Source organism: Epinephelus lanceolatus, chromosome 14 (genome assembly GCF_041903045.1).
Source record: "Epinephelus lanceolatus isolate andai-2023 chromosome 14, ASM4190304v1, whole genome shotgun sequence".
In the NCBI taxonomy this organism is placed as follows: Eukaryota; Metazoa; Chordata; class Actinopteri; order Perciformes; family Serranidae; genus Epinephelus; species Epinephelus lanceolatus.
Genome location: NC_135747.1, coordinates 20,615,647 through 20,641,366, shown reverse-complemented (window position 1 = coordinate 20,641,366; position 25,720 = coordinate 20,615,647). Strand labels below are relative to the sequence as shown.

General features: G+C 44.3%; 1 protein-coding gene across 3 annotated transcripts in view; it reads right to left on the bottom strand.

Moving 5' to 3' along the window:
- Positions 1-3,637: 3,637 nt before the first annotated feature.
- map3k13 (mitogen-activated protein kinase kinase kinase 13) overlaps positions 3,638-25,720 on the bottom strand; it is a 38,210-nt gene continuing 16,127 nt past the window's right edge. For 2 of the 3 annotated variants that reach the window (XM_033617737.2, XM_033617738.2), the window contains exons 2-15: positions 23,688-23,766; positions 13,210-13,919; positions 11,912-12,095; positions 11,607-11,798; positions 9,441-9,599; positions 9,156-9,314; positions 8,929-9,037; positions 8,613-8,722; positions 8,386-8,502; positions 7,599-7,742; positions 6,427-7,174; positions 6,255-6,325; positions 5,743-6,034; positions 3,638-4,475 (exon numbers count right to left, since the gene is read on the bottom strand). In XM_033617737.2, the coding sequence (XP_033473628.1) occupies positions 4,374-4,475; positions 5,743-6,034; positions 6,255-6,325; positions 6,427-7,174; positions 7,599-7,742; positions 8,386-8,502; positions 8,613-8,722; positions 8,929-9,037; positions 9,156-9,314; positions 9,441-9,599; positions 11,607-11,798; positions 11,912-12,095; positions 13,210-13,852 (3,030 nt within the window). In that variant the 5' untranslated portion in view covers positions 13,853-13,919; positions 23,688-23,766 and the 3' untranslated portion in view covers positions 3,638-4,373. Of the gene's footprint in view, positions 4,476-5,742; positions 6,035-6,254; positions 6,326-6,426; positions 7,175-7,598; positions 7,743-8,385; positions 8,503-8,612; positions 8,723-8,928; positions 9,038-9,155; positions 9,315-9,440; positions 9,600-11,606; positions 11,799-11,911; positions 12,096-13,209; positions 13,920-22,510; positions 22,704-23,687; positions 23,767-25,720 lie in introns of those variants that run through there. The other variant, XM_033617739.2, reaches the window with a different exon arrangement.

Sequence of the window (25,720 nt, the reverse complement as noted above, 5' to 3'; positions counted from 1 at the left end):
CTTCCTGAGGTTTCTACCGTTTTTTTTTCCCCGTTAAAGGGTTTTTTTTGGGGAGTTTTTCCTTATCCGCTGTGAGGGTCCAAAGGACAGAGGGGTGTCGTATGCTGTAAAGCCCTGTGAGGCAAATTGTGATTTGTGATATTGGGCTTTATAAATAAAATTGATTGATTGATTGATTGATTGATTGGTTTACATGTCATTGGTGTTGAAATGAAGGGAGTTTTCTCCACCAAATTCTTGGCACTTTGGAGAAGACTTTGATACAAACTTTATGTGGAGAGAAAAAAAATAATACATTTCTTAGAGGCATGAGGTACTTTAAAAATCCTTGCCATGGTCCTGTCTCATATTACATTGCTGTTTTAAGACCTTTAGACCAGTGGTTCCCAACTGGTGGGTCCGGTCCAAAAGTGGGTTGCGGGTCAATTCTGAATGGACTGCACGTGACCCCCAAATGTGTAAACATCCTTAAAAAAAACATACCGTATTTTGAAGTACAGAGAATTTTCAGCAGAGCTTTTATTTTGAAGTGCAGTTTTCTACTGTGTGTGACTGTCAGCTACTTAGCAGAGACAGCCTACTAGCTTGATGATGACATGATCAAACGCATGTATGACACTGAATGTATTAAACTGTGAACCTTGAACAAAGGACTAAGGAGAAATCTGGACCCCAGTTGGAAACCACTGCTTTAGGCAACATGGGAGATACACATTTGAAACAGGGGATTTGCTATCCTCCTCCAGGAAATTTTAAGCATTAAACACTTAATATCCTGTATACTGGTGATTTGTTTGCATCAATTTATGGTAAAAATGTCTTTAATTCAATCAAAATAAAAATCCTCTGCTAGTGCCAGTGTCCCCCCCTCACCAAAATCTACGCCTATGGGACTACGGGTACTATAGCTTCTATGAATGCACATGACACAGCAATATAATTAATCTCTAAAACTTAATAAATCTATGAATTACTATCAATTAATATGAAATATGAGTACATCTAATGAGCTGAAAATCAACAAGCATCTGTTGTGTCACAAAAGAGATGGACCACAGTGTGTTGGGTACAGTACATCAGCATTTATTCCATGCAGTTGTTTGCTCTGATTTTATTCTCCCAGATACCCATTGCACTGTACACTGGATAATACAGGAAACTGACAGGATTGGTTGATCGTAATGCCATTCAACAGGAAAGGGAGTTGGAAATGAGAGTAACAAAGAAACAGATGTTTGATACATGGGATGAGGCAACATGATGTCTACCGTTAGAGACAATTTCACAGAAATTCAGATGTAAGTAACTGGTATTTTGATTAAAAACGAGAGGAAGGGATCTCTGCAGAAGTACAGAAATCGGCATCACACGTGCCTTCACGCTTAACGTCTCATTTACCCTGCTGTGACAGTGCACTGACTGGCTTTTGGTTGCACTAGAAGTGATTCCTTATAGCTTATGTCGAGATAAGAAAAAAGCTTTAGGAACTCCTGATGTGGCTAATTACCGATGTGAAGTCTGCTAAATCAATACTTAATGATCTAAATGATGGATGGTCCCTTGCAGGGTCACAAAGACAAAAATGATGCCCGTGATATGACAATGCTTTTGTTCTGCCACACAAATACTGTCCTCTTCCCACACCAATTCATTGTGCTTCCTTTAAATAATACTTTAGGAGAAATCATAGGTCATGACTTTCTAAAGCTGCCTGAAATTAAAAAGAACACCTTACCAGTCATTCATAATAAATTAACTCAATAATCATGTAGGCCAGCTACAAAGAAAAAAACAATCAAAAATTAAATTAAAACTTTACAACAATCATACTTCACAGGATATATGCCAGAAAGACAATGTTATTAACAGCTTGATCGGATCACCCAGTCATTACAATACACTAGGTTATTTCACACGTACGTAAACAGAGTGAAGAAGGAGGCTCGAGGAAAGGCAGCAGCTGCTTTCGGTACCAGGTGTAAGCCTTTCCAAAGCTTTCAAGCAAAAGGTAATTGATCCGTCAGTACAGTTTTAGATTCACCTTGTGCTACTCGGTTCTCGTGACTCACACCCTCCTGCAGTGTTCAATACTGATGTAATACAGATGAAAGAATTTCCTGCTCATTTTCAACCAGTCGGGGCTGGTCATCAGTGACAGAGGGCTCTGTCAGCGCTGTGCGGTACATCAGAGAGAGAGGACAATAACAGATTACATTTACAGATGTTTATATACAGGAGTAACTAACACTGAGATGAGGTTGCTGAAAACCAAGAGCAGCTTGATTGCTCTGTGGCCTCGTCTCTGGCTTATATTCCTAACTTAGAATCTCAGCCGCCTGCGTACATTTGAGCTGGCATCTTGACATCATTATCGTTAAATTCAACCCTGGCTGGCTCTTTTTTTTTTTTCTTTTTTTTTTTTTTAACCGCAGAATCATTAAGGTGGATGACAAACACTCTAATAGGGGTAAAAAGCAAAGCTCTCACAGGTGCAGTATCCCTTTTCAAAGACAACAAGTCAAAAATTGTAATATTGCTGTGATTCTATGGTGATGGGAAACATCAGATAAATTACCCTGGGTAAAAAAAAAAGAAAAGGAATCAGTCAGTCAGGACTTTTACATAACAAAAGGAAAAGTAAGTCATTGTAACTGTCGCCATCTAGTGGCTGTTGATATATTGCTCCTGCTCTCAATCGGCAACATAAAACCTGAGCATCAAACCCCCGGAAAGGCCAGTTCATAAAAATGGGACCATTTAAAAAATATATCATCTATATCAATAACCAGTTCGACACTTGCTGCTCTCCTCTAGCCACCAGTCACTGTATCGTGTCTAGCCAGCTAGACGCCCCGGATCCTGAGCAAGCAACTTCTTTCTCACCTGAGCGCCAACCTACATTATTGCTGTTTTTTTCACTACAGCACAGAAAACAATTGTTATTTTTGGACGTTGCGTGTCAGACAGTAGAAATTACCCTGCTAGAAAATGGTAGATGGGAGATGCTGCACCTAGTGGATTCAAGAAACGGGATACTGCACCTGGATTGCAACTAAAAACGCTCTACATGACATTAATGTCTGTTACAGCAATAAAGGGTTGAACATCAAGGCTATCTGTAAGACCTTTTCTTTAAATATTCCTGTATGGTCCGTATTATGTGCCACTCGAAGAAGATTCCTACATACAACAATTGGTCCGGTCCAGTTTCTCACAGTCCGCGAACAATCCTGAGATGAGACTTGAAACTGTAATGTCTAATGGAGAGGAAAGGGCTCTGTGTTCATACACACACACACACACACACACACACACACACACACACTCACACTCACACACACTCACTGACAACTCCCTAAACGACTCTGGTCATGACATCTGATTGATGATGACAATGACGTTGGCGTGTCTCAGAGAAGGATGAGCTGGGTTACAGAGGAAGAGTCTGTTATTTTTGTTTGTTTTGTCTTCTCCTCAGCTCTCAGACGACTCTTCATCTCTGTTGCTCTGCTAGCTTGTCCACTTCATGCAGTCTTCTGGCAGCGTTTGCATTTTTTCTGCAACGCTGCACCGGCATGCTTGGACAGTTTAGCTGGGTTCCCGATGACTGACTTAGACACGTGGTGGTTTCTAAGGAGGGAGGGAGTCCGGTTGCGAGGCAGGTTGTTCATGCTGGTGTTCACACTGTTTTTCATGAGCTCCCTGTTCCCCACTCTCCGTGGTGGGGACGGGATGGGAGTGGGAGAGGCAGGGGACTGGGGCTCTGCACTGTAAACTATGAGAAAGCAGGTTGATCTTACGTCAGTAAGAGGGGGTCCTTGTTGGTTGGGGATTTCCATCTAAAACAGTAATATGCTGAGGGCGATGATAGGCTTGTAGTGACGCTCCTTTGTCTGCGTCAGTCACCTGAGACCGACAATCGCAGCGATGTAACTCCACACTGATGCATCAGCGCTTCAACACATCCTCCTTCTCATCGTCATAATCATCACACACACTTAGCCCATGCTCAGTTTCAAAATGTCAGTTTTTTTCTCTGTTCAGATCAGAGAATTTACAGATGTCCTGAATTTTCCTTCAAAACTCAGACAAAAATAAATTATGAATGTTACACTATCTACTGTACAGTATCATTGAAAAGGGAATCCCTGCCATGGGTTGCCTGGATGCTGTGCTAGAGATGAGGGGGGGAATGGGGGGGTTTCATGAAGGGAAGGTTTGTTCTGGGGGGGAGGTTCTGGGAGAGATTGCATGGGGCTTTGCTATAAGGAGCTATGTTTACAATGTCGTCCTCTTATTGCTGTATTTTCTGCAGGGCAGAGTGGGACACAATGGCCTCCAGGCAAAAACAGAACCGAGCCCTGGGGCGGGTTTCACCACGAGGAGGGAGCCCCGACTTTGTTGTTTCTAATGGTAGCATCGGAGCACTCTGCTTCTGATGAATCACAGTCTGAGTCCCCAAACTGCAGTGGATTCTGGGAGAAAAATGAGAAAGAAAATACCGATTCAGTGTCAGGCAGCTGCTTTACAATATCGATTTTATTATTTAATTGTCACTAGCATGGCTACAATTCCATAGCTAACATGATGGGATCTACAGAAGCCCTGACAGCCAAGTAAGGAAAAAGTGGTGATCCTGTCTAATCTAAATTGTTTTCTCTCATGTGATTATGACTTAAGAACAGGTGAAAAAAGGTTTTTGCAGGTATTTTTTCTTTTGGCAGGATAATTGAGCTGTTGAGGATAATCACAACTCTACACACAAGGTACATATTTGTGTTTGACAGTGATGTTATGTGACCAAACTTAACAATTTAAAAGCTCAAAATAGAGAGGATTTGGGGCTTTGAAACCAAAGTGGGAGGTCTGGGGGTCAAAATTTTAAGTTTCAGAGACTTTGTTTTCTGCATTCTAACTTTTTCTAACATTTTTATGTGAGATACTTTAATATGGTTTAGTTTTTGGTTCATATCCCTGGTGCCCCAGCAGAGTACCAGGGGGAAAGAGTGAGGCCAGGCTCGCACCAGGGACCCACAGCCGGCTGCTCTCCCTGACCCGAACACCCCTGGGTCCTGGATGCCTAATCAAGGCTGAATGAGATGCTCATGGTCTCTGAAAGACAGCTGGGTACCAAGCCATGGCGGGCGAGGGCAAGCAAGGTTCAATCCCCAACCCAAAGGCATACCTCAAACCCCCACTAGAGCGTCCCGCCGAACGTATGCATTCGTTACACCATTAGCACAGAGATGAGGTGTCCACTGGCAACTGCACAAGACTCATGCAGGCCCTATAGGTATTTCTTGGGTTGGGGAAGGAGTGTGGAAGCACCAACTGGGAGGAAACAGTACACTTTTAGAATCCTAGGGCTTATATATACATGCTGTACAGTGCCAGAAAAACACTTTATGATAACAAAGAGAAAAAAAAGGTGTGACAATTTGTCACAACTCCAGGGAAATACGTAGGAACTGTGACCTCCAGAAGAAACCGCAAGAGGGCAATGAGTCTTGAGGGAAAATCTGGAGCGTTGGCAAGAATCTAGTCTACATAACCTGCTAACACAAACATATGTTCCTTGTGTTTAGAGTGCATAAAGAATTCAAACTCACCTGGAAGACAACATGAATTCTTTCTTTCTTTTCTTTTTTCACCTATCTTTAAGTCATTAACACAGGAGAGAAAACAATTTAGCTCCGACCTCTAAGGGCTTCCGTAGTGACCACACACATCCACAGTACTGACCTCGTAGCTGTGTTCGTCGGAGCACAGTTTCCCCAGTGAGATCTGGGTCTTCACCCTACGGACGGCACACTCCTTGTCAGAGAGGCCGTCTGACTGGGTGGAGATGTCAATGGGGATGTCGGGTGTGTGCGACAGTAGCTCATCCAGGTGTTCCTCCTGACTGGCGCTCAGCCTCTCCAGGGGCCCGCTGTGGGAGTGGTCGCTGGTGTTTCCCTCCTCTCCATCAGACACTGACAGGTTCTCTGAACTGAAGGTGGAGTAGGACTGGAAGCTGCTCATACAGCGATGAGGTCTGTAAGGAAGCAGAGGAAGAAAAAAAACATCAGTGCTGTTTTCGTCCAGTAGTTACCTTTCAGACTGGTTCATACCTATTTCAGTGTATTTGAGATGTCAGTTATGATTATTTTGGTTATGATGTGGTGAATGTCTGTAATTTTCTTTTGCTGCACCGCATGATGTAACCGACGCAGTGATGATCAAGGTGGCAAACTCAATGACCAACTGTATTTTACCTCTGTCTCCTTGGAAACTCCACTTCACTATCAACCTCCCCCTCCTCCTCTTCAGATGACTCATCGCCAGCCTGTAAGAAATGCAATTACAGCTGTTAATCCATCAGCTTTCAGTTTTCTTACTACAAATACACTACAGACTCACCGATGCAAGGCTACCAGCTTTGCTCACCTTCCTGAGAGGTCTGAGAGTGCGGGGCAGAGCAGTGAGGAGGTTGTGAGTGCGTTGGGACGCTTCTTGTTCCTGTGGCTCAGCCTTCTTTGTGACTTCCCCGTCTGAGGTGGGATCTTTGCTGGGAGCCCCTAAAGAGGATGGGGAGCTTTCCTGGGTGTTGAGCAGGGAATAGTGGGGCAACTCTGGGTGGTTTGATGCAGGAGGGGTCTCCTGACAGTGTAGACAGCCAGGGAACGGGTGAGCCTGGCAACAGGGACACAAAGAACCAGCACCTGAAACAGGATTGGAGCTGGTGGATGAAGTCCGCTGTCGTGTGTCCGCATCCACAGCAGTTGATATAAGGTCAGGGCTAGAGCCAGAAACACGCCGCTGCAGGTGGTCTGTCTGAGGGCTACGGAGGGCAGCAGCGGGGCCAAAGTAGCGCAGGTTGTTGGCACAGTTGACAACGGCCTCCTCGCGGCCCTTCAAGAGGAGGAAGGGCCCCTCGGGGGGCGGGTGGTGGTGGTGGTGATGGAGGAACGGCTGCTCCTGGAGCGACTGGGCATCCTCTGGTGCTCCAGCAAGAGGCTTCAGCACCCCGGGGAACTCGCTGTGGCTTCCTTTGCTGTTGGCTCGGCGGTGACGAGGCTTGCTTCGGTAGCGGGCTTTGCCAGGAGGCGTGGAGATCTTCGGGCTGGCTGATAGAGGCGAGGGCGAGGGGAGAGGGTCGAGGCTGGGGATGCCATCAGAACGGAGCAAGTCTGGCCTGAAAGACATGCAATTGGCAACATTTACATAATGTAGCAAAATGAATTAAGTCTACCCAATGACAGGAACATACAAGCTGCATCCAAAATTGTTAGCGTGACAGGGGGAGAGAGAGAGGATGACATGCACCAGGTCAGAACTGAACCTATAGCTGTTGCAGCAAGGATGTACCCTTTGTACATGGGGTGCCTGCTCTACAAGGTGAGCTACTTGGCGCCCCGTCAATTAAATAATATAAAAACAATACACTTAGCAAATGAAATCTTATACTTGCACTTAAATTAAAGCGTTACTGATGTTTCCATTTATTTAATGGCTACATTTCCAAGCTAATCCCATATCCTGAAAATTCTAATGGATGTGTAGCAACTGAAACAGTCTTTGCTTTTACAACTGGCTTTTCTATTTGCTTCGATTCAGACCTTTTAGCAGTGGGCATCCCAGGTTTGTGGGACATGCTTCCTTTCTTCTTGATGAGCTTCTCTACAGCGTTGGACCTGACGATGGGTCTGACCAGGTGCCGCTTATAGGTACCGGGATATTTCTTCTCCACTGCCTGCTCTCTCCTACAGGGATGGAAGAAGACATTTGGAGTTATCAGATGGTGAACAGCATTCATATTCAGTTCTGCAGAGTTGTCGATCATTACTCCAAAATCTAAAAGAAATCAAGGGGTACAAATCTATATTAATGTATCTGAAACGGAGGCTGATTGTGTACTTTTTACTTGACCTATTTAACAATTTGGCTTTCTATTTTAATTTCTTAGTAAACACACGAGGCAACATCCACTGGAATTATTCAAAAGAGGAGGGAAATCCTGACATGTGAATAAATAGGTCAAAGAACTGGCAGCACATCAAGGGTGGAAAGAGTCTCTTTTTTGAGTCATTCTCGAGCAAAAACAAGTCAATGCCTAAGAAGTTCAGGAGGAAATGTGGGAAAAAAGTGAGAATTGTTTCAGATGTGACTCAGAAACGCCCTATTGTTCTAGTGACTACAAACCAACCCCAAACAATGACTTTCTTTCTCACTAGTTGAATATACGGTCAGTTGTCTTGCCAGGTCATTGTAAGAATTTCAAATATGGGATTTCATTACTGGAAATGCTTTTTATAAAGAGGAAATAGTTGTGTACACCCAAGTAAGGTCTGATAATGAGGAAAGGAGCAGGCTAGCTGAGAACTACTGTGATAATTATTTACATACTTCATTAGTTCCTTCTCTCGGACCTCCAGCTGCAGCATGATGGCACTGAGCTCCATGTATAGGTTGTTGGCTCTCTCCAGCTTCCTCTCATAGTGCTCCCGGATGTCCAGTGCATGCCTGAGAGAGTTTGGGAAATGCAAACAAATATTCACTTTCAAAAGTCTGCTTTAAGAAATTGGAGTGCCTGTAAGTGTCATGTCTTCTCCTGGCTCTCCTTTCTTACACACCTGAGTTCATCCCGCCTGCGTCGGATCAGCTCCTCGTCCAGCCTGTGGATACAGGTGCCTTCACTTTTGATCTTCTCAAAATGTTTCTTCACTTCCTCCCTCCATTCTGCCTGTAATGTCAACGGACACAGTCAAAGAGCTGACCATTCACTCTCAGACACAAAAGAGAACAACATTTTCTAGAACAAGTAAATACTGTCTAACAATTCTGTACTACACTTGTTGTTGGTGCAACTTATCTTAAGAAAATAAGTGTATAGAGTCCTTTGACTTAAACAAAATGAAGGTTATTGTGTTTTGCCGTTATAATGCTGACCTGAGACTTGAAGTAGGTCTCCTGAGGAGCTCCTAGGACATCAGCAGAGGCAATGTCAAGGTGTAGGAGGATCTGACGAAACGAAGGCCTATTCCGGGGCTTGCCTTGCCTGGAATCAGCAAATAACAGGAAAACGAGAATCAGTGAGAACAGTAACTAGCAAGAGCATTACTTTAACATGTAATGTACAAAGATGCTGTTAAACAAAATGTACAATCCACACTCACCATGTTTGTTTCATGAGGATTTTGAAGCCGTCCGGGCAGGTGGAGGGGACAGGAAGGTGAAGACTGTTGCTGCCAACACCCCAAATGATGGCCGAGGAGTCCACGTCTTTGTAGGGAATCTCTCCGGTCAGAAGTTCCCACAACACAACTCCAAATGACCTGGAACACACAGACAAAGAGAGTCAGGTCTCACTACAGCAACATAAACACATGACTTATTTAAGATATATACTGTAACAGTTGAATACTGCCCCAGTGTTTTTAATATTTCACTGTTGTACTCACCAGATATCTACTTTTTCAGACACAGGCTCATTTCTTATCACTTCTGGGGCCATCCAGGCCACCGTACCCGCAAATGACATCTTTGTACTTTTGTCACTGAGCTCTTTGGACGTTCCAAAGTCGGAGATTTTCACAGTGTCGTTGTGGGTGACCAAAACACTGCAAACACACACAAACAGAAAACACACAGACGTGTTAGCGAGGTCAGAGTGTCTGATTAAAAGGACCAAAGCAGACTGTCTCTCCTACAAGTTTACAGTAGTCCTATCTGTATCAATTGTACAGTAATTCAAGAGGTATTAGCGAACATGTTCACCCTTTCATTTTGAAGCCAAGCAGTGTCAGACTGACATTAATCCAGGTCAGATGACCTGGGTTATACCATTCAGACGGACGCCAAGTTTTTCCTCTGACATTTCCACTGGGTTTAAAGTCACCGGAAACTAAAACCCACAGGAGCCCTCTAACTATGTAATTTAGGGTCTTATGTACATAATAGTGAACATCTAAATAGTATGAGAAGTTAGTTTCAATCCAAATTTGGATTGGACCATTGAATGACAACGTGTCATTCTTTTATTTTTCAACTGCGGTGGACTTGCAGAAACAGCTGGCTGCGTTTTTGGTGAGCCTTGGTGTAATTGTCCACAAAAACTCCCACATATGCAGAACATATTTCACCTAAGACCAGTTCAATAATTCCACCCAGAAAGCCAGATGGTACTATTTCATCCTTCCTGACCGCCACAAGCGCTGCATAAGTACTGAATGTCTCCGTCTCGCGCACGCGCAGGTCGAGTAGCTATACCAACAAAGTCACCTGTGACCCCCTGATGACCCTGGACAGGCTATATCTTCCGGTGTCGTCAGAGGATCTGTTCCTGCAGAATCTTTGACTGAATTGATTCTGAGTGACTTAATGCTCTGGCGGTCATCCAGGATTCATAGAACTATAGTTACACACGTAACTCTTGTTTTTGTAAAATGGCTGCATCTCTATTCCAGTCTCTCCCTCTTCAAACATCACATGTCCCTAATGTCCTACCATTGACATTGATGTGTTACTTGCTAAACATAGATAAAGTTAAGCTATATGTTAACTGTAACTGACTTATTAGCATATTATTAGACTATATTTAAGGTTATCTAACTTTTGGATGCTGGTAACATTTAACCCTGGTTTGTGTAGCCAACATTTCTACCTATTGCTCGTCTGTCCGTCCTGGAAGAGGGATTCCTCCTCAGTTGCTCTTCCTGAGGTTTCTACCCTTTTTTTCCCCCGTTAAAGGGTTTTTTTGGGGAGTTTTTCCTTATCCGCTGTGAGGGTCCTAAGGACAGAGGGATGTCGTATGCTGTAAAGCCCTGTGAGGCAAATTGTGATTTGTGATATTGGGCTTTATAAATAAAATTGATTGATTGATTGATTAATGCTACTGTGATGTGGCTCACATGGGGATATCAATCAAAACATGTTCTGCTTTGCCTACACAGTCTTGAGAAATGGTCTACACAGCAAAATTAGTTTTTTTTAAACCAGGTTTTGTAATGGTTATGAATGTTTGTTTTCTGCTGATTAACGAGACACTGAACTTTGACATCATATGTGCATTTTAACGTTTTCAAGCCAAATTCCCAGTGGCTTTAGAGGGGTATGACTTTCTGTGTGTAGCATTTCAATCTTCGACCATTACACAAGCACATTTCTGCATCTGAAACACCCCATTAGCCGAATGAGACTGACCTTTCCAGCACATTCAGCCTACCATCATTCTGCTGACTAATACAGTGTTTGGCGCTGCCGCAGCATGATGATGTTGATTAGAGAAACAGGGCTACAGTGTGCAGAGGAAGAGACAGGAGGAGCGGGATGAGACAGGACACTGTGTCTTATTCTCATGTCAAGGCAGCTCGCTTTTATTAATTCTGAGAATGGCATTTGAGTTAATGTCAGACTACTCAGCGCTGAAAGGATGAATTGTTGTTGTTGCTGTGGGCTAAGAAATGTTAAACAAGGCTGATCAGCTTTAAGAACGTGACCGCAGCACCCGTGGGCTGCTGCATTACAGTGACAAACCGAGAAAACATACTGTGCTAATTTGCAGATCAGGAGGAAGTATTAATTTTGCTGCTATAAAACTTATAATACCAGGGAAAGTGGAAACTCACTTGGGAGACTTGAGATCTCTGTGGATGATCTTGTGCAGGTGTAGGTAGTTCATGCCACTGGCGATGCCTGAGGCCCAATCCACCAGCATCCTGGGGGTTACTTTCCTCCCCGCCCTCAGCACCTCATACAGCTGGCCCTGGGCACAGTACTCCATGATGATGCAGTAACAAGGCGCCTGGGTGCACACACCCCTACGATGGACAAAGCCCAGGAAACACATTTATAGAACATGACAAATCTTCATACATGAATGCACATTTGGACACTATGAGAGCTCCACCAGCTCAAGTGGCTGTTGACTTACTTGAAGCTGATGATATTTGGGTGCTTGAGTTTTCGTAGGTGTTTGATGTCCGTCTCCTTCTGCTCGCGCACCTTCTTGATGGCCACCTCCTCGGAGCGGAACTTGCCCAAGAAGACAGCGCCCTGTGCTCCGCTGCCCAGCCACTGCAACTCTGAAATCTCCTCAAATGGAACCTCCCACATGTCTGGAAACAAGTATATTACATTTATTCAAAATAAAAGCAATACATTGGGACTTTTTAAACTGTATGTGATTGTCTATTTTTGGTCTTTAGTGTTGTTTGTCCATCTATGCTCTGTGTGCTGTCATAGTTACTCTTTCAAGGAACAGTTAAACATTTTGAGGAATAAACTTGGTCACTTTCTTGCAGAGAGTTTAATGCGTAGCTTGATACCACTCTGGAAACAAGGGGAAACACAGTGGGCCTGGCTACGTCAAACGGTAACAAAATCCTTCCACTAGCACAGCTAAAGCTCACAAATTAACATTTTATATCTTATTTGTTTAATCTGTTTAAAAACCAAAGTGTAAAAATGACAATAAGCCATTTTGGGGGGGGTTATGTGCTGGTTGTGTTCCTGGAGTCTCTGCTGGTTGTCTGGCAACCTCACAGTGATCACAAGAAGTGAAAATAAAATAGAAATTGTCAATCAATCTTGAGGAAAAAACACAATCACTTTCAAAATACTCATGTACTTTAAGTCTGTGACAACTCTCCTCATCTAAACCCAGCATCTCAAGAGTTACAGCACAAGAAAAACACACCCAACGTGGTTCACACTCCATTTCATATTTTCTATCCATACAGGGCAAAAATAACGCCCTGTGCACAACTGCTATAACTGTCTTGGATGTTCAAACAGTGAGTCATATGCTGTTCCATCCTCGTTATGTGGTTTGAAACTAGCGTAGAGGAGAAGCTTTGCTGCTGAAATCTGCAGCACATTACATTTGGACATTAGCTGACCAACCACAAGACCCAGCCCAGTTCTGTCTGACCTCAACTCGTATCCTGCAGCCTGTGTGTCCGGCCTGTGCAGGCAGCCCTGCAGCAATGTGAGTCTACCTTAACCATGACCTCAATTGAAACTGACAGCTGCACAGCTTCACCCACAACAGCAATATGGTGAAGCTGGGGGCAGCTATTCAATAATAGTTTCAGACTACATGAGGAGAAACGGGAGGGAATGTGAAGCTTGTTTTTTTCTTCAGAAGCCTTACAGGAAGATTTGATTTAAACACAATGAATTAAGTTTCTTAAACTGATACCATGCAGAAAGATAAAACCCAGAACTGACCTTGCTGTTGTAGCTTGTATTCTGTTGAGTACGTCTTCCCTATGATGTTCCACACAGGCCGAAGGCAGCCAAACAGCCCTTCTAGGAACCCACCCGACCCAGGCCCCGCTCTGTGAAAGTGCAGCTTGATGTCATCAGGGTGATGGGGATGGCTTTGCCTTCCCTCTCCACTGTGATCAATGGGACAGTCCCCTTCTCCCATCTGCTCCTCCATCCCGCTGCCACAACCACCATGCTCACAGGAGGCTGGCGAAACGGCTTCCTCGTGGTCCTGCTCCTGCAGCTGGAGCACGCTGTTGTCAAAGTGCCCACCCTCGCTCCGTGTCGAGTCCACGCTCAAGGCTGTGTTTGGGGGACTCACACCCCCGAGCATTGAGTCCTCATCCTGGCCGGGCATCTGCAGTGTCTGCAGGGGAACGGGCAGGTGTGTCGGCGGGGCCAGGTCTGTGATAATCTGAGGAGGTAAGGTGGATGGAGGTGCCTGAGGAGGCTGATGTTGGGAGTTGGGCGAGTTTGATTTCTTCATGCCGTCCCCAACCACAGTGAGCTTGAGCTCCTCCTTCAGCTTGCCCACTAGCAGACTGGGGCAGGAGGTCCACGAGAGCACCTCGGGGGAGCTACCCATGGTGTCGTGCATGTGCATGGGCTACCCAGTGGCGATGAGTGGGGCACGTCCTAACACACTGGTTTGTTTGAGTGCTGAAAATCACCTGCACAGCGAGGACAGGGAGACAGAGCAAAAAAGAGAGACAGGTTATCTAAATCATAAAGTCCATGTAAAACGAAATGCAGATTAAAATAAAAAGCGAGTTAAATCCATTTGGATGATTGTAGACACCTCTGATACAACATAAACATGATTAGAATCGTTGCCATGGGGCCCTATTACTTCCACAAAAAAAATCCTCTCATTTCCTCTCATAGATCGGGGGTTGAGAGAGCTTACGTTAATGATGATTATTTTAAACTATGGAGTGCAAACACTGCAGGGCGCAGGAGGTCAGTAATATCACACAGACTTTAAATAAGTGCATAAGAGACAGAGTTGCTAGATGAAAGACATTGCAGGGCACAAATAATGCAATTCTGGGAACTTTCTGGGAAACAGTTAAACCAATCACACACACACACACACACACACACACACACACACACTGGGGCTTTACTATGTTCTCTGTGAAGCAGTAACAGTATAGCAGGGATTAAAAGTCTTGCTGTGTATTAGGACCGCTGAGAGCAAAACATCTGGCACACACAGCCCATTCTCGCTGCTTAACCAGCAGGGCCGGTCGTAGCCACCACAGGCCCAGAGCCAGCCGCACAGCAAACATACTATTTCATTTCAGTCAGCTAATCAACAGGAGTAAAATCAATACCATCTTAACCTGCATATTAGTGTATATATATTAATATATAGAGCTTTTTTCATAAAAAATAATAAATAACTGTTTATAGACATCACATCCAGATTAAAAACCAAAAAAAAAAAAAAAAAATCATCACAAAATTATAACACTGATGAAAAATTCAATCATAATTTTAATAAGAGCTGCTCTTTGTTTTGTAACATCGCCTACAATGGCCAAATGCACCCAGATTCTATTAAAAGGCTGGTTTCCACAGTATGGCAAATCTCAATCAGTTGAAATCATCTGAACATACATGTTAAATTATAGTCCAAACCTAGTTGTCACCAAAGCCTGAGGCAAAAAACACACATTTCTCAAACATGACAAATGAGCTCAGTGCAAATATATATTCACAGCTGTAGAGAATTTAACAGCTTAAAGAATAAACGAGGATAAACAAGGATAATACGGTGCAACATACTAATCTCAACTCAGGTCCACCTACTACCTTGTCTGTGCTATTAATAGCATCTCACAGTTTTCATAAGCGAATGAAACATAAGTGTATAACATTTTGGATTTTGTTTTAGGGGGGTATTCATGCTTGAATATCCTGTGCCTCACAATGAAGAATGTTAACCAAAAATGCTATGCTTTGTATCATAGATGTAGTTAACCCTGTAGTTTGTAACTTTTATAAAATTATCTTTTTGTAATATTTGCTGAAACTGCCATGTTAAAAACAGCTGAGCCAAAACTCAGCACCGCTCACCAGCCAGAGAAAACATTCTCATTTTACAGCTAACAGTACACTAAAAAAGTTTCTGTAAATATCTGATGCAAGAAATAGATTATAAAACAATCTTAATTCATATGTGATCAGTGCAACCTAGTTTGACAAGTTAGACCACAGTTCAGGAGCAGTGATTGGCGTGATTGACAGCTGCGTTACAGACTCCTCAGCTCTGTTTGGCTGTTTTCGTTCATGTGCAGCGGATTCTTGCAAATGCCATCAAAAGCAATACTAGAAGAGAAGTATTATTTTTTTTAAAGATCTGTCTCATGTACTACTGTAAAGATATAGTGACAGTTTCAGAAAATATGATAAAAATATTTTATACAAGTTACCAACTGTAGCTTTAAGAAAACTGCTGAACTGCCACTCTACCAAACTTGCTACCAGGTTTAACATCAGCTGGCATATGTTGGCTTTTTGCTGGTATAACGTGGAGTTGTCCAGCACATGAAAATATCCATGGCCAAAATGTCCAGTGGGAAATATGCCAAATAAATAAATTAATTTAAAGCACATTAAATCGCCTAATATTGTGTGACCTCAAAGAGATGCTGCTTCTTCAATGAACCTAGCTTGTTTTCAAATTATTTGTTATGACATGCTGTACTGCCATTTAAATGTAAGCTGATATATCACTGTTTAAAACACATGTTCAGTAGTTGTTTTATATGGCTGGAATTCTGGAATATTAAAAGCCATATTGGCCATCAAAATAAAAGTCTAGCGTAAACCTTGCTTGCTACTGTGTAGTTTAAAGCTGTTGTATGTAGCATCTTGAATGATTGTGTTATCTTACATCAAATTATTGTGATGGCAAATGTTGTTGTTTATAGAAAAATATGACAATTGTATAAATAAAAACAAAATAAAATAGGCTAGGTCTGAAGTAGCTGTTTCTTTGTGTCTGGTGTGCCACAGTGTCCTTTTCAACACCACCACTGGGAGCTGCCAAAGTCAGAAATGTTCAAATCCTACACATGGGGGTTTTAATTTGTTGCAACTGTAGCATACACTGTGTTTTCAGACAAACAGATGGCCACTTATCCACAGTCTGACTGCGCTCATTTTCCAAATCTTGGCAAAAAAGCGGCACAAAGCAGTCAATCAATTGCTTTATAAGTGACTCATGCCCCCCTTTAAACTCAGAAGAACATGCCCTCAGAAATCCAATCGAGTTTGAGGGGGCAGTAGAAAACAGAGAGCGAGGGACACAAGGAGAGGGAAGTAGTGAGAGGCTGTACAGTGTGTACAGTCAGGAGCAGGAGATCAAAGTCCAGGAGGGAGGAGACAGAAAGGCAGAGCAGTGAGCTGGCTCTGTGTTACGTGGAGGTTTCCTAAAGGGTACAGGACAGTCATGGAGTCCAACTGAAACACACTTCGTTTATGTTGCCCTCTGCGACCTCTGCAGGGAACACTGGCATGAATTCACAGCTCTTCCTCTTGGCACAGGTCAAAGTACAACAAAGTCCTCTGATCCCTCTGATGCAGATAACTTTGTTGCTGAAATGCCGTAAAGCTACAACACCAAGCCTGAATTTCAGAGCCCAACATGTGTGTGTTTAAAAATGCATTTGTCATTTGGCACACTGCCTTTTTTGGATACTTGACAATAAAACCGAAGAAGGGGATTAAAAGTTCCAGACGGGACTCAAAGTGGAGATCCTCACAGTTACACGATATGCGTCCTGGTCCGCTGGTCCATGCAGATGCCGCTTACATGTTTGTGCGAATGCATGTACTGTATCTGTGTGTATCTACTGGGGGTAACCTGAGTGCTGTGAGAGTGTAGTGGCTGCCAGAAGCTCATCTATAATGCAGGCCTGTCTCTAAGCAGGTTGCTGAGAGTGCAGGGGAAGGAGAGAATGCTCTCTCAGGTATCCAATAAATCCGTCCCTTCCACAGCCGAGACAATCGAGCTGTGCGAGTAGAGGCCCGTGCTGTAATTCCACCCCACAGACGATTCTCGGAGCTGGGCTTCTGACGTGGACCACAGTGGGTGGATGTGGTCAGCTGGACAGAAACATGCACGTGAAGACACGAGCCTGCACGCACAGTAACTCCTGTAACCCAACTAAAACTACACAGTTATATTGCCAAAATAATGACTAGAGAGCGCAGTCTGACGGCAAACCTGATGCCAATCAGCCTCTTTTAATTTTCACCCTTTGTACTCCTTCAGCCCAGTCTTTTTCCTCTTTCCTAAGAGGCTGAATCAGGACTGAGTCTATGCATCTTCATCTGATGCCAAGAAAAGGAAACAGACCTATCGCTCTCTCCCATTAATCGCTAATGGAAGATCTCTATGTGCAGAGAATCCCATGAATAATGTCTGCGCCTCATCGAGAAGGGACCAGGGTTTCATTTACACAGTCATTTATTTACAGGACTTTCCAAAAGTGAGCGTGACTGGGCAAAAAGACACACTAACCGTCGCTCTGATGTTATTTTTTATTTTTTTTTGTTACATGTTTGAATAAAGTACATATTGCTTTAGAGAAGGAAACAATGCAGATGCTCAGCGGAGTGGATGAAAAGAAGAAAGAGGGACAGAGAGAGCGAAAGAGGGAGAGAAATTATCAGGGGCTGATCCTTTAATCCCTCTACAGGGCTCTAGAGACAAGCTTGTACAAACACAGACCCTATTCAGCCCTCCCCCTCCATATATCCTCTAAACATTTCCTTTCATTTCTTGCCTCTCTAAAGGCGACCTGATGTCAATGGCCAATAGCACAATGCATCATGGTTAGTATATCTTTAGTACATGAACACACTTATAGATGTGGAGCAGTGCAAGCAGAGAAAGGCCTCAGTGATAGTTACTGTAACACACTTTACTGTATATGAGTGTATTTGTGTCCGTGTGTGTGTACATGGCAGCTGGCGATGCAGGGGGATCAGATTCAGAGACCACACATGCACACACACATGGACTCCCGAGGCGTGTCCAGCAGGATCCAATAATCCCACTACTCCCAGCAATCCACATGAGAAGGTCGTATTTTTGTGGCACTCAGCAAACAACAACACGGTTGTTTAGACTGTGTTTCACCGTACCGCAGCTTCACAAAAGCAGCCGCATCTTTCCACAGTATATTAACGCAGCAGCAGACAGACCTTTAACACACACACAGGAGGTGCACTTTGCATACACACAATACAGCGGCATCAGTAGCAGTAGCAGCAGCAGCACCGTCATCTGTGTCTCCATCACTCTGCTCCTCATTAAGGGAAGCCCTGCTGGGCCCCATAGGGGGAACCTCCCTTTAGGTGACAGCTGCGCCACCAACAAAGAACCAATTTAGCCGCTATCCCACCTCATCATTCACACGTTACCATGTCAACACAGCATCCATCCTGACCTTCTGCTACCAGTCACACTCACTCTCATCCAACACTCAGGTTTGGAGAGGCCAAAAACCTGGAGGTTGCTTTTGAATCCACTAAGCCTGTCAAACAGGGAAAGCAGAATGATGTTGCTTTTAAAGGACAGAAACATAATGTTCTTGATTATTTTTTAATTGAAAAGTGGGCAAACCATTTATCAGAATATATTAGGCTTTTCTTGAACAACAAATTACACGTTATAGCTCTTCACCTCAAGAGAAGATGGGCACAAATCTGGGCACAAATCCCTATTATGAGCATTTATGTAGATCTATAACTTTCCCATGATAAGAGTAATTGTCATGAGCTGTTATTAGGTCACAAAAAGTGTATTGATAGGACCTCGTTCAACCAAACCCCTCATGATTATAAAACACAACAAACAGTGAAACGTTTGGCTGAGTCCTCTCTGAGTCATATTTAGCACCCCAGCTGAAGCTTTGAATATCTGCTGCTGATTACTACTGAAGCTCCAGAGACCAAAAAATGGTATTCGGGACAGCCCTACAAATCTAAGCCTCACGAGCCACCAACACCTGTCCAGCAGATTTATAATAAATCTGACTGAGTCAAACCTTTTCACAGATACTGAACGAGGAAAGATTAACACCTGCTCCAGACTGTTTCTGTCCCTCTTGACCTCATCTCTTAAAACAAACAAAGAAAGGACGGTAAAAGCAGCGCTCGTCTCCACTGAGCACCTCAAGTAACCAATAAAAGGAAAAGTTGGGAGTGTAAAAACAAAATAGGCTGGACAAATACAAGAGTCTCTTACAATCAGTAGCTCAGGAGTCTCTGTGGTCTGAACTACGCATGTGACCGTCTGATAGTCTGGGTCACAGTTGAACAGCTGAACTCTGGTATTTGTACGTGTTTCTTTTGTCAATGCAGACTATGGACTTTCACGGCCGGTGCATGTGAGTAAACAATGTCCTAAAACCGGAATCTGGAAACATACTGCTGATGGATTTCTTTGTCGCTGGAAGCAGACGCAGAATTATAACATATTTAGCGACACAAGCATCAAATACAGAGACCTCGGAAACACGACTCTGCCAGCAGAGCTGCCCAGTCCTGATTTGATTGTCAGGATGTGGGCCGATGTCTAAATCAGCTTTCCCTCGCTACCATGGCCGCGAGTCCTGCCAGAGGGGATTGGACAGCCTGCTGTAGGTGGGTGAAAGTAATAATCTGCTGTTGGTGTGGGCACAGCGGTGGAGGGGAAAATAAACAAATTTTGGCACAGCGTTCAGGCATCTGCCGTCACATGGCTGACATTTCCCAGTAATCCTTTTTTTCTTCATATTCTGATTCCCTCTGGTGACTCACCTGAGCTGACTTAAATACCTGGTGGTGGCTGGAGGGGAAAGCAGGCCACAGAGCAATAATCCCTGCCTGCTCGGGGTTTGACTGGTGTTGCTGGGGCAAACAGGAACAAGGTCAAAGCTGCCCTACTGAGGCCTCTGGGAAAGTGCCAGGTGGGATCATCTGGAATATGTTGTGAATGGATGGATTTAAGGGAGAAGAGGAGGGCAGTCAGGTGTGTGAATGAAACTACCAAAGAGTTGACTGACAGGAGGATGAAAGTGTAAAAGCAAAACAGCTTCTTCAGAAGTCCAATACATCAGTGTCTGACTGTGTATGTTCCTAGTTCTGTCAGTGAGTTCAACAAACAGAATCCAGCTGACCGACACATTCGAGAGAGATACACCAAAATTCAGGGTAAACATGGCTGTGAATCATTAGCACAACAAACACACACATAACTTGTGCCTCAAATAGCCTCAGCCGGTACCAGCCAGAATCGGAGAAAATAAATAACTGAAGAAAAGAGTGTGCGCCATCGACACGTCACACACTCTCCCCTCCAGCTTCATTCTCCCAGCCTCTCAGTGAGGCTGCAGCCAGCACTGCAACCAGGACACACAGCCTCCTAAAATCTGCAACTATCACGCATACTCTGCTCTGAAAAGCTCGCACTGCTTCAATATTGGCCTTTTCAGTCAAGCAGACTCTTTGTTCCCAGCGATGCTTAACGATAAAGCTTTACAGAGCTCTGTTTATGAATGCTGGCCAGATCCGTCCGGATAGATGATGAATGTAAACAGACAGAAAGGGACGGTGGGGCCAAGGAGACAGTGGAGGGAGAGAATGGCTTAGAGAAAAGTAGAGGAAGAAAAGCAGATTAGGGAGACAGAAAAGGACATGGAGGGTTATGAATGAGGGGAGATAGGGGGGAAAATTCGTGGCTGTAAACTGAAAAAGAGTGAGAGCGGAGAAAAATGAATGAGAGACGGACGAAAAAGGAGAAAGAGAAACTGCTTTTCTGCTCCTGCTGCTGTGGCTGCTTGCGGCGTGATACTGTACCGACCGCGCTCCAATGGGAAAGACTCCCAGAGCGACAACAAAGGACACAAGAGGAGCCGGCTCCATGTGAACTGGGCCTGTCTGCCCTGCACGGCCAGGAGACAGCAGCACACACACATGCATAGAGAGACACAGACAAACACACACACACAAACACTCAACAACGCTGCACACCAGAGCAGCTGCTGCCACAACAATCCCCCTTGTGCTCTTTTAATAGGGACGGCGTGCCTGGCCCGCCAACAACAAGGGCCGAGGAGAGAGGCAGACACACAAAAAGTGACACAACAGACAAACATATTGCAGGAGACTGGCTGTGACTGACACCGTTTTTAATGGTCGCAATATGAAAATACACAAAGCTGCACGTCGAGAAACAAAACTGGAGCATGTGAGTTTAACAACAGGAAGTGGATGTTGTACTACATGTCCTTCTTCCTAAAGACAGTCTATACCACAGCAGAAAGCCAGGAAATCAATACACATTAGTGCTTCTATTAGCTCCAGGGTTCATGCTATTCCTGCAACAAGCACCTCAGCTATGTGTTAATATTAAATCAGCACCCCAAGTTAGGCACTCTGGAAATAAAATCCATATGGCAAACTCCTCATGGATATGAATATATAGCCATTATTTTAAACGCTCTGTGGAGAATGGATGGAGCGCTCCCCTCCTCCTCCTCCTCCTCCTCTCCTCTAAAGCCCGGCTGCCGGCTACTCATCCTGTGCAGTTACATAAACATGCTTAGCAGCAGAGGACAGAGGTGGGCATACACAGAACGTTCGTGCTGTCAAGCTGAGTAAAATGGAGAGATGGACGTAGATGCAAAGTGGGGGAGAAAAGTCAAAGCCGTGGGGGGACATGGGCAAAGAGAGAGGCAGACTTAACTAAGACAAAATATGGAAAAGTGATTTGTTTATGTGCACATACTAAAATGCCCATGGCTGTACGCAATACACGTGTGTCCCAGAAAAGTCTATCATCTATAACCACCAGCGTTATAATGCCTCTGAGTATCATCTGGCTGCTCCATGAAGAGATGGGGGGATGAGATTCTGCTGGTTTCTACCTTTACCTACATGTGAACCTGTCCTTCAGAGGGCACAGAGAAGTACTGCATCAAAAAGCAGCAGCAGCATCACAGCTGAGCCTAAAATAGCTCCTGCACGCACCGGCGCACAACCGCTCAACACACTCCTGCAGCACTGCTGCTGAACAAACACTGACACAGCTGATCCACATACAAACAGCGCACATGTACACACGTGAATGTCCCTTTGCACACGCAAGTGCAATCAAAGCAAACAATATTTAAGACAAATTTACAAGGAGGACAAGTACCTCCACATCACACCGCTTCCATTCAGACAAATGGCAAAGACACAGCATCAGCAGATTACTCACAGCAGACAGAGCTCAGATTCATGGTCCTCTCTCAGCTCTGAGGCAGGGATGGGAGAAAAAAAAAAGCCGGGAGAGAAAAGGCTGAGCTGACGGTCAAGATGGAAAAAAAAGCAAGAAAAGCAGGGATAGAGGGAGACAGAGGCTGGAGAGTGGCGGACATTCCTCTAACTCCCACAGCACCTGGGATGTGAGTGGGTGGCTGGCAGCGTCACCGGGTCGCTGAAGACCTGCTCACGTCACACTTTTCATGAATGGAGCTGTCTGACGCAGAGAGGACGCGGCTCAAAGAGCAGAGGAGGGGGGGAGGAGGGGTGGAGCCTTCTGCACAGCCTCAGAGAGGAGGAGTAAAGGGAGATGAAGAGGAGAGGAGAAGAGAAGGAGGAGGGGGGGGATGTATTTCAAAGCAGCACCAGCTGGGAACAGCAGGTTAGGCTGCAGTGGCGTCTCTGTAAGTAGGACAGACTGTTTCTGCACAAGAGGAAAATCCCTTTGTACAAAATCAGTACCCGGCACACTCCATGCTAATTCTATCGACATCCCACATATGATTGCACACTGTATCTGGTATGCTAGCACGGGCTATCCATTTGTGACAAAACATTTCACACATACAGGCACACACACAGTCCAGACCTGCTCCTGTTGTCAAATAAGCTCTGGATATGTGAGTGTTGTCATCAAGTTATTATGATTAACCTACATTTTCACCACAGGGTGCAAATGCTCTGCACAGCTGTGTTTTCTCTTAACAAGCTAAGACGTATTCGACTGCAAACTGACAGATGTCTGTATTCAGTGTTTCTACAGAGCACGAAAACCAAAGTTGATCATATGTGTTCTCCATGTTTATAAGTGACATGCTAATATCAGCTGAGTTTTGCCAGTTTGCCAAACTTCTCATGATGCCAACAGAGCACTCAAATGTCAAATCAAACCAACTAACAGGAGTCCATACTCAGGAGGAATAAGAAAGTTCAAGCTTCAGGGGCTGAAGGACTATGACAGTGGGAGAAAAAAATCAAAAAGGTCAGATCCAGAATGTCAGAAGAACCGCTCTTTTCTCTCCCCGAAAGGTCATTCAATGTCTCTCACAATATGCTGAAGTAAAACCACTTCATTCAGCCATTTAGCGTCTCAGCACATTTGTGCATTTGAGTGCAGGTGTGCACGCACTGACCTGTCGGGTGGTTTCTGAGCATCTCACAGGTTTGCTGAGTGTGGTCTGGGCTCACGTTTGGCTCCGTCTTGCTTCTCACCTGCATAAACAAACACACAGAGTAGGGATAAAAGGTTAATGAGAATCAGTTTTAATGGCCAAGTAGGTGTGTGCACATAAAAGGAATGTGGCTTTGGTGTCATAGTTGCTCTTAATGTGCATACACAGTGGAAAAACAAGGACAAGAAAGCTGAACAAGGCAAACATAAACATGTGACTATTATGTACAGACGTACATTAGAAAGATTCATATGCATGAGTGACATCCTTGTACAGACCGAGCACTGGTATTGCGAAGATGCATGAGTCTACAATGCACAATTGGAGAGCTAACAAAGGTATCGCCATCCTCAACAGTTTCAGGGTGACATTAAGAAATTGACTGAATGGTTGAGTCACCAGATAATCAAAAGACTGGAGAGAAAAAGGGAGTGCAGCTCAGACGGAAGGAGGTAGCAGTGCTGTGTGTGTCTGTAGTGTGTGTTTGTGAGTGGTGATGGCAGAGATTGAGACTGACTGCGGCCAGAGGGGGTATATCAAAAGAGACTGATTGAGAGGGAGGGCCTGCGAGTGAAAGGAAAGGCTCGGGGAACAGATGCTCCACCCCATCCTCTCGTTAGAGGCCCAAACCTCTTGGGAAGATGAAGATTGAGAGGGAGTAGTAGAAATGTAATGATGTGTGGTGGGTGGGGGGTTGGGAGATTGGAGCAGCATTGTCAAATCTCCATCCTCAGGCCACACCCCAAAAGGGGACACTGCCAGAGGAGGAGGTCTGGTATCCCGGGGCGAGGCTGAGGGGGAGACTTCCAAACACGGCCTATAAATGGCGTGAAATGACAGTCAGATGAGTCACGGTGCAGATGGCCGCGGATGGTGGCTCTAATGGGACCGACGTTAGGGACTGGTAAGTGTGTTTGGCAGATTGTTGGATCTGTGAAAACTACACCTTTTGTGATGCGAAGTCCAAAATTAACACAATGTCAAGCATTCTGCGGGCCCCGAGAAGAACATGAGTGGGCGTAAGCCGAAATTGCTATTCTCGCCATGTGCCTGAAGACACACTCCTGTAAACACTGCGTACACAAAAACACAGCAGGGGAATTCCCAAAAATATAGCTCTGGTTAAATATTGGCAAAGAAAGAGAGACAGAGAGAAACATTAGGAATCCATAGGAGCAGGGAATCTAAATACTTGATCTGTTTGCTTAGTGAGAACATCTAGCTCGGCTCTATAGCTGAAACTCCAAAGGTCAGCAGATCATAAGCCTGTGTGCTCATGTGGAAACAAGCAAAGCCACACTAGGCCTATATTATGAAAACAAGCCAGAAACGCCCCCGACTAAGTATTCTTCAATAGATATTAAACACTTTTAAAGCCGAGAGAGCAAATTCAGGTGTCATGATACACTTTAAGGAAATGGGAATAAGAGATCCAAAGGAGGTAACAAGTCTCAAGCAGTGATATAACATTATGTATTTATTGTTTTTTTTTTTACAATGTTTTTGTTTGCAGTATTGTTTAAAATTAGCTACACAAAGCTAAAGAAGCTCTCCAGTGTTTTAAATATGTACTGTAGTTAACTTAAAAATGCTACCCTAGTGGTAGCCTTGAAAAAATATTGACTGCGTTTAGTTTAAAGGTGATGTATAATGCTAATTTTCAGGTTCATACTTGTATTTTGTGTTTCTACTGGAACATGCGTCTGTGCTTTAATGGTCAAACTAGAATTACTGCCTTGTAGTTGTATGCCCTTGCAAATCGGTCAAGTTGCAGTTGCAGTTTACATCCGTGTCTGTCCAGACTGATATGTAGCCATGACAGTACACAATGCTTCAAATGTAGATATCGCTGCAAAGAAGCTACATGTTCTAAAACATGGATGCTTCACACACATCTTCCACTCGGCAGCACAGAAGATCTCTACAATCAGCACAGTTCCAGAGTGGGCACCGAAGATTAGTGTCACTAATTCAGTTTCTGAGTAAGGGGTTGA